Below are 10,960 nucleotides of genomic sequence, written 5' to 3'. Positions count from 1 at the left end.
GGTAGATTTAAAAATGTCACCAATTCTTTACAGCCACATTCATCAAGAGGTAGAGTTCAGGCACTCATTGAATCTGAGAGAGCCGGATGATTTGCTCTGACAAATGAATAACTTAAGTATATATTACACATAATATATATTTATATTTATAACTATAATATAAAATATTGTAAATATTATAAATATATATTTTATATGTATATTATATATTATATATACTTTTTAACATACAGAGAGAGAGAGAGAGAGAGAACGCTATGTGAATTACAAGGCAGACCTGGCAGCTTCCACTCTTACCCATTTGCTGCCCTGAGATTGCCATGCCCCAAGTTAGCTTATCTGGAGGATAAAAGACCACATGAAGTGAGAGGTTCCTTCAAAAGCCAGTACCAATCCCCCATCATGGGACTGATGGCAACTTGTATCATTCAACCCCAGCTGAGCTGCCAGATGGCTGCAGCGACATGAGTAACCCAAGGTGACTATCAGAAAAACCACCCAACTGCAACTTTGTATACTGTTTAAAGGAAATCCTTTTTTGGGGGCGGGGGGGGGGGCAGAGGGAGAGGAAGAGAGAGAATCTCAAGTAGTCTCTGTGCCCAGGCCCAGTTCAGAGCCCAATGCAGGGCTTCATCTCATGACCCTGAGATCATGACCTGAGCCAAAATCAAGAGTCAGACGCTTAACCAACCGACCCACCCAGGCGCCCCAAAGAAAATCCTTCCTGGATAGTTCCAAAAGCAGACTACTATTGTTGTTCTCACATACTTTTAAACTTTGTATTCATGTATAATATACATACAGAAAAGTATACAAATTATAAGTATGCAGCTTGGCATATTTTCACAAACTAAACACATTTGTATAATCAACAGTCAGATGTAGAAACATAACATTAATAGCAGGACCCAGATTCCCTTTGACCCCTTCTAGATAGTATCTCCCCCTTTGGAGATAATTATGATCCTTACTACAAATATCATACATTAGTTTTGCCTGTATTTAATTAATAGTTTTTGTACTATTTAATAAGTAGTATCATACAGAATGAAATCTGTGTTTGGCTTTTTCTTTCAACATTATGAGTTATTATATACAGTGTAGACCATTCACTGTCAATGCTGTACAATATTCTGTATTAGTTATTGACTGTGATGTAATACATTATCACAAATTTGGGGCCCTGAAACAGCAAACATGTGTTCTATCAGAATGATAAGAGAATTAGCATATCACCAATAAAATTCTGCAAATAATTCTCTTAAAATCTTTATGGGTCTTCTATGAATCTTACTGAGGTTAACCATTAATTAAAGGAAAGCCATAGCCACAAATACTATTGATAAGCTTATCTACTCTGCGCTCTGCACAGACTGCTGACAGACAATGATTTCTTAGGAGTCCTACCATCAGACCGAACCACTCACTGAGGCACTGCCTAAGATCTTTCTTAACAAAGGATTCATATTCACATCCTTGGCACTATTTTCAGATCCTGTTTTCTTGAGGGTTCCCTCAATATGACCTTTGCCTGGAAGCCATTTTTGGCTTTTAGTATCACTGGTCCTTGGAGAGGCTAGGCATCATCAAACTCAGCAACTCCCAGCTCCCTTCTGTGCAACATGCCTTCCTTTAGCTTATCTCTTGCTTTTCATTTTTACTCGAAGCAGCGAGAAGAAACCAGATGGCACCTTCCACATTCTGCTTAGAAATCGTCTCAGTGAGATCCTCAGTTCATTTGGTGAAGTTTTTACCTCCCACCCCACCGCAGGTACCAAGATTGCCAAATGGAGCAAACCTCCTTCTCTTCAGTTCTTACTTTCCCCACTTCCCAGCGACTGCAACATACTAAAGGCCAGCCGGCTTCGAACAAGCTCCTCAATATTTCTTGATCTTCACTGCCACTCCTCGGATTCCCTCCTGCTTCCACCAAGACCCAGGTCCAAAGCCATTCCCACCTTTTCAGGTTTCTGGTATGGCAGCCCCTCGTAGCCAGGCTTTGGTCAGGCCCAGAAGCTAAAAGCCGCACATGGGAGCCCATTGTATATGCTGCTCTGAATTTGCTTTCTTCTGCTTAGCAACTTTGGAAATCATCCAGTGTCTGTAGGTATAGTTTAACCCAGTGCCCCATTGTCTGACGGAGCCATATCTTTAAATTTTTAAATGATTAATATTTACAATTTAAGTGATTAACATTTTAAATGTTAAGAGATTTGCCAACCAGTATCCTAAGTTGTATCAATTTACACTCACAACAATGCATGCAGAGGCTGTTTCTCCACATACTCGACCATCCAATGTGTTATTAGCAAACACCTTGACCTTCACTAACTTGGTAATCAAAAAACACTTCAGGGGGCGCCTGGATGGCTCAGTGGTTTAGGGCCTCTGCCTTCGGCTCCGGTCATGATCTTGGGGTCTTGGGATCGAGCCCCACGTCGGGTTCCTGCTCGGTGGGGAGCCTGCTTCCCCCTCTCTCTCTGCCTGCTGCTCTGCCTGCTTGTGATCTCTCTTTGTCAAATAAATAAATAAAATATTTAAAAAAAAACACTTCAGGGGGTGGGGGATAGGTGAGATAGGTGAAAAGGATTAAGAGCTATAAACGTCCAGTTATAAATAACTCCCAGGGATAAAAAGTACAACATAGGGAATATAGTCGATAATATTGCAATAATTTTGTTTAAAAATTTTCACTGTTGGGGCACCGGGGTGGGTTCAGTCAGTGAAGTATCTGCCTTTGGCTCGGGTCATGATCCCAGGGTCCTGGGACCCAGCCCAGTATGGGGCTCTCTGCTCGGCAGAGAGTCTGCTTCTCCCTCTCCCTTTGCCCCTCCCCTGCTCGTGTTCTCTCTTTCTCTCTCTCTCTCTCTTTCAAATAAATAAATAGAATCTTAAAGAAATTAAAAAATAAAAATGAAAAATTTCACTGTTCTAATTTGCATTCCATTTATTATGAACAAGTTCAAATATATTTGCATATATTTAAAAGCCATTTTCACTTTTCTGTCAACTGCCTAATCATGATTTTTGTCCATTTGGGGGTAGTTGATCATTTTTTCTTATTAATGTTTTAGAGCTCTTGAGGAAAATAAACCTTTATCTGTCTTACATGTTGGAAAGATTCTTTTCAGTTTGTCTTTTATCTCTTAACTTTGTTTATAGAAATTCCTTCACTTATGGTTTTTATATAGGCAAGTTTATTACTATTCCCTTTTTATCTTGCTTAGAGATCTCTTCTCCCACTCCAAGATTAAAAAAAAAAAAAAAGCAAAACAAAACAAACAAACAAAAAAACTCCATGATTTCCTTTACTACTTTTCTGGTTTTGTTTTTAATATTAAAATATTTGATAGATCTGGAATTTATTTAGGTGTAAAGAGAGTGAAAATCCTGTTTCCCCTCATCTGATTAGTCAGTTCTTTGTATACAATTCATTCATTCAACAATCCATCCTCCCCTCGCCCTGCATTTTTGTTATGTTCTACATTTCTTATTGTGTCTTATTTTCACTCTTAGATTTTGATACATTTTCCATTAGAACACGAAACCACAGGACTTTGGGTAGTGTCCTGAATCCTGCTGTAGGGAAGGGAGTCTATGGGTCAAAGGCTTGCATGCAGAATTACAGCCAACCTAGCCACTTCCTCCAGCATCTGCAAAAGGAGCAGTTAGGGGAAGCAGGCCTTTGGATTACTTCTCGAGTGTTTGTTGGATGATTGGGGTAGGAGTGCCGCGGAGGAGGAGAGGATGGGAGGGAGGGTGTGAACCTGTCTTTGTTAGCCAGGCAAAATCTTATTTTCCAGGATCTAGTCTGGTTTCTTTTATCCCACTCTAACCACCCAAACCTTCCTTGGAATGGGGTTATAAGGAGCCCTCGCCCGATAGTCTCCCAAAGCCCTTATTCCCTATCCTCGTGTACCGCCTGGATGACATGGAGGCTCCACACGACTAGGAAATAGAATGGGACTGGGGCAGGCCCTTGAGACCCCAGGTTTGCAGGAGAAGGGCTGGGAGGGTCGGGAGAAGGACCTTCTCTAGGCGCCCCCGCAATGTCCTCTGCGCCCACCAGAAGGCGCCCGGGAGCTCGCATTCCCCGCGCGGAGCTGGAGCCTCCGCCGCACCGAGCCCGGGAGCCGAGCCGCGCGGCGCTGCGATCTGAACAACCGGGCGGCGGCCTGAGCCCTCCCCTCCCGGCAAGTGGGACAGGGTGCCGGGAAGCCCCGGCTTCGTTTCTGGGGCTGGGATGCACGGTTTCTCAACTCCGTTCTCCACCCCCCACCCCCCCGCAGGAAACGCCCAGAACCACCCCGCGCCGCGGTCTACAAAGCCCCGAGCGTCCGAAGGCGGGAGGGGTTGGGCGAGCCCGGGAGGCAGGAGGATCCCCACGACACAGGCTCACGCCGGGCTCCCGGATCAGGCCGCCTCCAGCCCCATGAAGACCCCCAGGCCGGGGCTGAGAGCCTGGAGCAGCCCGGACGGAAATCTTGTGGCGGCCTTAGAGCGTTAGACAGGTCAGTGCTCGGGCGGGATGAGGGGGCCGAGCTGGAGGCGGGAGGCGGCGCGCTCGCGGGTCCCCCCGGTCCCCCGCACAGCTTCCCGAGGCCACTCGCGCGGTCACCTCCGCCGGGGGCACGCAACAGCGCGGGCGTGATTCTGCATTTTTCATGACAGGCAAGGTGTGGAGCCGCCCTGTGCAGCCCACCGGGGCCCAGGTGATGCTCGGACCGCGGGGTGGGGGACACGGGGGCCGGGGGCGGGGGGGGCGGCGGGAATGGGGGAGTCCGCTGCCCTAAGAAAGCGATGCACTCCTACTTATTCGCGGCCCCGAGGAAAGCCCCGCATCCAGCGGTCTCTCGCATCAACATGCCGGGCCTCGGGCATGAGAGGAAACCGAGATGCGGGAGAAGGCGAGAAGAAAGAAGGCCGGGAGACCCGAGGCCCGGGGAGTGGAGGGAGGAGGGCCGGGTGAACGATTCGCTGTGCAAATCCTAGCGCGCCGAGATGTAGAGAGCGTCCCGGGGGGAGGGTGCTGGCAGGAGCCTCCAGAACCGCCCGGCTCAAGGGTCCCAGCCCACGCCACCGCCACCACCACCCCCCCCCGCACCTTTCTCACCCTCCCACTCCTACCGCCCACCAGGATGCGGCTGGGCCGCCGGGCCCTCTGTGTGCTGGTCCTGCTGCTCGCCTGCGCCTCGCTGGGGCTCCTGTACGCGAGCACCCGGGACGCGCCGGGCCTCGGGGCACCTCTCGCGCTGTGGGCGCCCCTGCAGGGCCCCCCCAGACCAGAACTGCCAGACCTGACGCCCGAGCCCCGCTATGCACACATCCCAGTCAGGATCAAGGAGCAAGTGGTGGGGTGAGTGCCAGGGGTGGTGGCGGCAGAGCGGCACTCGCTGGGGGTGGCGTGGGGAGCTTTTGTTTCCTGCACTGCTGAGCTCCGATCTCTGGGTTCTCCTGACTAGTTGGGGAGTGGGGGTGAGGCAGGGGGAGCTTCTGAGTCTTGGGCTGGCGGGGAGGAGGAATATCTCCTCCCTGAACCTTGTCATGGTGATGGGGAGGGGAGGATGTGCAGGCATAGGAGGGCCCTAGAAGACTTCCCAATGTCCTGATGATTCCACTTGAAAGGGGAGTCCATGTGGGGTCCTAAATGGTGGGTAGACAACTCTGAAATTCTAGCAATTGACCCTATTCTACGGCTCTGTAAAATCCAGATTTAGGGGATGAATCATGGTGGTCTCTCCCCCTGGAGACTATCTGAAAAGCAATGTTTAAGGGGACAGACATTGGATGGGCAAGGTTAAAAGGCCAAGGTGTGGGGCACTGTGTAAATGTTTTGTGGGGTGAATGGAGTTGGATGGCTGGGCTCTGATGACCTTCATCCCCCCTCCAGGCTGCTCTCTGGGAACAATTGTAGTTGTGAGTCCAGTGGAAGGAGCTTTTACCTCCCCTTCCAGAGGCAGGTCCGAGCCATCGACCTCACCAAAGCCTTTGACCCCAAGGAGCTGAGGGCTGCCTCTGCCTCCAGGGAGCAGGAGTTCCAGGCCTTCCTTTCAAGGTACTATCTTGAAATGAGGGTGTGTCTTTGCAGTGGAAGGCCTGGAGGGAGGGTGTGACTGGAAGGAGAGCTCCTCTGCCCCTGATTCCTTCTCTGTCGTCCACTGCCAGGAGCCAGTCCGCTGCTGACCGGCTGCTCATAGCCCCTGCCAACTCCCCTCTTCAGTACCCCCTGCAGGGTGTGGAGGTCCAGCCCCTCCGGAGCATCTTGGTGCCAGGTGGGGAGAATGAGCCACAGGGATGACCTAAGGCACTGTGGGGCTGTCAGTGCTCAAGGTTGGGTGAGGAAGAGTGAAGCAAGATTGGAATGGGAAGTGGGGAACTTCCGATGAAAGGGGGACTTGAGGTCAGAAGGGGGCTCATGAGATGGGAGGTGAGGACAGAAGGGACTCTATCTTGTCAGGAATTGCAGAAGTCTGTAACTGGAGAGGTTTGGGGGAAAGAATCTATTCTTTGCTGACTGACCAAAGATTAGTGGGTAGGTGGGGCAGGCCATAAAGAGCCATTGCTTTGATGGGAAGGAGTAAAAAAATCAGTTACTCTAGGCTGCGTCCTAACATGTGCCCTGCCGTGGCCTCAACAAAGGGGGATGGATGAGAAGATCCATGCGGTGGTGAAGAGAGAGAAAGTGCAGAAGAATTCAAGGCTGTGTGTGATTCTGACTCCCTCTCCTTCCTCCTAGGGCTGAGCCTGCAGGCAGCTTCTGGTCAGGAGCTTTACCAGGTAAGAGGAAATGAGGCTGGGAAGGCCAGGTGGGCAGAGGATGCTGGAGGGAGACCCCGCTGCCAAAGGAGGGAGGAAGCCACCAGGGAGGCAAGAGGTGGGTGTGAAGCCTAACCCTGTACTCTCCATCCCCCTCTCCCAGGTGAACCTGACGGCCTCCTTGGGCACCTGGGACGTGGCAGGGGAAGTGACCGGAGTGACTCTCATGGGAGAGGGGCAGCCAGATCTCACCCTCACCAGCCCTGGGCTAGACCAACTCAACCGGCAGCTTCAGCTGGTCACTTACAGCAGCCGAAGCTACCAGGCAAACACAGCAGACACAGGTGTGAGGCCTGGGCGGAGGCAGTGGCTGGCTGGGTGAACAGAGAGCCCAGAAAGGCTGGAGCGGGCAAATGGCAGAGGGTGTGGGAGACACTAGGGCAATGGCCAGAGCTGCCCAGTCACACAATGGGCATTTCAGCTAGGCTAGCAGGACCAGGGAGGGAGAGAAGGGGCCTTTGTTCATCTGGGGCCAGAGCAGGCCAAAGGGAAACCCGAGCTTTGGGTGTGTCCCCCCTTCAGGCCAACTGTGGGGGCCCCAGGAAGTGACCTGCCCCAGGAGCCAAAAGACTCAAGCTCTATTCCCAATCCAACACTTCCAGGAGGGCAAGGGGCTTTATCTCCCAGAGCTCCCATTTCTCTAGCAAAAAAAGGCACAACACAGCCCTCCTGCTTCTCTCCAAGGCTTGGTACACCAAACCTGCTCCCACTCTGGGACTTTTGCATTTGCTGTTCCCTCTGCCTAGAATGCTCTTCCCCTAGATTTTTGTACGGCTGGCTCCTTCGTGTCATTTGGATCTCAGCTCAGCTGGTTCCTCTTCACTATCACATTACTTGTTTTTTTCTCTTCAATGCTTACCAGTCTCTAAATTTCATTTACTTAGCCTGCAACCAGACTGACTAGGCTCCTAACTCAGTTTTGTTGCTTAAGAGTTCTGTAAATGAAGACAAGTTACTTGATTTCTCTGTCTTTTTCTGTAGTAGAAATCTACTTAATAGGACTTGTGAAGATTAAATAAGTTCCTATATTTAAGGTAACTGAAAAAGTACCTGCCACATAGTAAATGCTCAATAAACATGCACTTTTCATTAAATCTCTTTTTTAAATTAATTTCCCACCCACTAGAAATGTTAGTGCCATGGCGGTAAAAATCTTACATTCTTGTCCATCAGGGCCCAGAAAGAGTAAGCATTTAAATACTGATTTACTGAAAAAGGAATGTTATCCCAGCCTTAAGCACCACGGCTTGTGTCCTTTCTTCCCAGTCCGGTTCTCCACGGAGGGACATGAGGCTGCCTTTACCATCCGCATAAGACACCCCCCCAACCCTCGGCTGTACCCATCTGGGTCTCTACCCCAGGGAGGTGAGGCCGGTGCCTGCCGCGATCTAAATCAAGGTCTAGTGGGGAGAAGGTGGAGGAGGGAAGCCTTGGGAGAAGATGTCTTCCTGCTCCTAACTTCCCACTCTCCTTCCTCTGCCCCTAACCCTCCTCCCCAGCCCAGTACAACATCAGCGCCCTGGTCACCATTGCTACTAAGACCTTCCTCCGTTACAATCGGCTACGGGCACTCATCGCCAGCATCCGTCGCTTCTACCCAACGGTCACTGTGGTCATCGCCGACGACAGCGACAAGCCAGAAAGCATTAGCGGTCCCCACATCGAGCACTATCTCATGCCTTTTGGCAAGGTGCGCAGCCAGAGAGGCTGAACCGCGCGCCAGAGCGCGCGGAGAAAGGCGCGCACTCTGAAGTCTCCGGAGTAGTGATTCTCAGGACTACCTACCTGTAATCCCAGAATTACTGAGGTGCCTGTTAAGCATGGCAGTTCCTGGAACATAAGCTCCGTGGGACAGGAATCGTGCCTATGTTTTTCGTCCTGCGTTCTTAGAATGTGCTGAGCACCTGGGGAGCGCTCAGTAAATAGATGATGAATGAATGAATGAGGTGCACGGTTAGATGCGCTCTAACACCTTCTCCCAGAACACTGACTCAGAACCCCTGGCCGTGGGAAACTGCCTTTTTTACCCAGGCCTGAGACATTCGTGGGCACTACTGTTTAGATACGCGTCAGGAAAGAGAACGGAAGGTGGGAGAGGGGTTATGTCCTCTCTCTCCAGCCTCACTGACCATATATACCCTCCCCCCAGGGCTGGTTCGCAGGCCGGAACCTGGCCGTATCCCAGGTAACCACCAAGTACGTCCTGTGGGTGGACGACGACTTCGTGTTCACCGCGCGCACGCGGCTGGAGAGGCTTGTGGACGTGCTGGAGCGGACGCCGCTGGACCTGGTAGGGGAGGGCCTGCAGGGTGCGGGGTGGGAGAAGGAAGGCCTCCAGCAGGCTGAGGCAGCGGCGGGGGAGCCCCGGCCGAGCGCGGACGGTCCTGGGACTGACAGAAGACGACGCGGCGGAGGCTGGGAGACCCCCCGGGTCCTGTAGGAGTGGAGCGGAGGAGGACGGGGCAGGAGAACCGAGCGGGGAGAGGGAGCACAGATGTGGACCCCCAACCCCACCCCACCCCCCGGCCACGGCAGTCCCAGTCCCTCCTGGAGCTATCCTCCCACTTCCCGCAGGTTGGAGGCGCGGTGCGCGAGATCTCCGGCTTCGCCACCACCTACCGGCAGCTGCTGAGCGTGGAGCCTGGCGCGCCAGGCCGCGGGAACTGCCTCCGGCAAAGGCGCGGCTTCCACCACGAGCTCGTCGGCTTTCCAGGCTGCGTGGTCACCGACGGCGTGGTCAACTTCTTCCTGGCGCGCACCGACAAGGTGCGCGAGGTCGGTTTCGACCCGCGCCTCAGCCGCGTGGCGCATCTGGGTGAGTGGCGCCCCCTCCCGGCCTGGCCCGGCCCATCAGGGACCCGCGGGGCGCTGGGTGAGGATCCAAGGGCGCTGGCGCCTCCTACGCCCACCCCACCCCCTCCCCCGTGAAACCCACGGATGGCACCCGGGGCTCTTGGGGCAGTTCTGCGAAGATTTACCAAGATGTGAGCCCTGGCAAGACACAGAGCTCCCACCCTCCTGGCTCGCACACCATTTGAACCTCCAGACCCAGCACAGCCCCTGGGTCTACCTTTGACTTCCCCACCGCTGTCACCGCCACCTTTCCTCCACTTCCAGCCGCTCCCCCCTGGTTCAGACCACACTCCTGGAGCAGCCCATTCAGCATCTGTTGAAACTTTAGGTGTTGGGGGGGTGGACGGTTGGGGTATGTTATCCAAGCACAAGGTAAGTATGTTGACTCTATTTTACAGAAGAGTGAAACTAAGACCCTGAAGAATTACTAGCCCAAGGCCCTCAGAAACGGGGTCCTTGCCTATGCACCCCCATACCCCAAATCTTAGTTCTCCCTTAAAGGTTGGCCTTCTACACCCTTCAGACCCTTCACTGTGTACTCCCCTTCCCTCCACGTCCCCCCACCAGAATTCTTCCTGGATGGGCTTGGTTCCCTTCGAGTGGGCTCCTGCTCAGACGTCGTTGTGGATCACGCATCTAAGTTGAAGCTGCCTTGGACATCGAGGGATGTGGGGACAGAGACTTATGCCCGCTACCGCTACCCAGGATCACTGGATGAAAGTCAGGTGGCCAAACACCGCCTACTCTTCTTCAAACACCGGCTGCAGTGCATGACCTCAGAATGAGGGCCACTCACTTGGGGTCTTCAAACTGTCAAGCTGGGCCTGCCTCCTTGTCCCTGCCAGGAATTTCTAGCAAACCCCAGCACCCAGTGACCGCTCCACTGACTCTCCCTGATCCCCTTCAGAAACTGATCCCAAGCAGGGGCTTGTCCTGGTGGCACTCCTCCTTTCTGCAAGTGCCCAGGGACGTGATGGAGCCATAACTGTCCCACAGCCAGTGCCAAGTCCTCCCCCCACCCCCTTGTTATGGGGCAGGAAGTGGGGGGGGGTCACTTTCCAAGTGCCAAAGAGCCCATGGGGACTCTAAGAACCTAAAGTGGAAATACTCTCCTCTCATCTCCTTGGGACTGAGGGGGTGGGGAAGCCCCTGCGTGTATTCCCAGGGCTGTGCCCCTCTCCCCCATCTCTGGATCCAGGACTCTGTGCACAGGCTCCAGCCCCACCCCCCATGGAGAGATCTGGAGACTTCTGGAGGAGGGGCGCTGGTGAACACACAAGTGAAAGTCATT

The 10,960-nt window shown here is 52.6% G+C and overlaps 1 protein-coding gene across 1 annotated transcript; it reads left to right on the top strand.

The window, feature by feature from the left end:
* Nucleotides 1-5,123: 5,123 nt before the first annotated feature.
* On the top strand, nt 5,124-10,957 carry B4GALNT1 (beta-1,4-N-acetyl-galactosaminyltransferase 1). The gene is made up of 10 exons (XM_080811502.1): nt 5,124-5,356; nt 5,891-6,055; nt 6,166-6,272; nt 6,737-6,777; nt 6,920-7,100; nt 8,083-8,181; nt 8,316-8,506; nt 8,966-9,106; nt 9,391-9,631; nt 10,237-10,957. Exons 1-10 carry the CDS (start codon nt 5,139-5,141, stop codon nt 10,452-10,454), a joined length of 1,602 nt encoding a protein of 533 aa, XP_080667628.1. The 5' UTR covers nt 5,124-5,138; the 3' UTR covers nt 10,455-10,957.
* Nucleotides 10,958-10,960: the final 3 nt, after the last annotated feature.

The sequence above is a fragment of the Martes martes genome, assembly GCF_963455335.1.
Source record: "Martes martes genome assembly, chromosome: 8".
In the NCBI taxonomy this organism is placed as follows: Eukaryota; Metazoa; Chordata; class Mammalia; order Carnivora; family Mustelidae; genus Martes; species Martes martes.
The sequence above is the reverse complement of the archived record's forward strand: the minus strand, read 5'-3'. Positions and strand labels throughout refer to the sequence as shown.

Excerpts from the sequence above, each read along its gene's own strand:
- B4GALNT1 (XM_080811502.1), top strand. The coding sequence starts at position 5,139 with ATGCGGCTGGGCCGCCGGGCCCTCTGTGTGCTGGTCCTGCTGCTCGCC. Across the intron at positions 5,357-5,890 it reads ATCAAGGAGCAAGTGGTGGG|GCTGCTCTCTGGGAACAATT; the intron begins GTGAGTGCCAGG and ends TCCCCCCTCCAG. Across the intron at positions 9,632-10,236 it reads CAGCCGCGTGGCGCATCTGG|AATTCTTCCTGGATGGGCTT; the intron begins GTGAGTGGCGCC and ends TCCCCCCACCAG.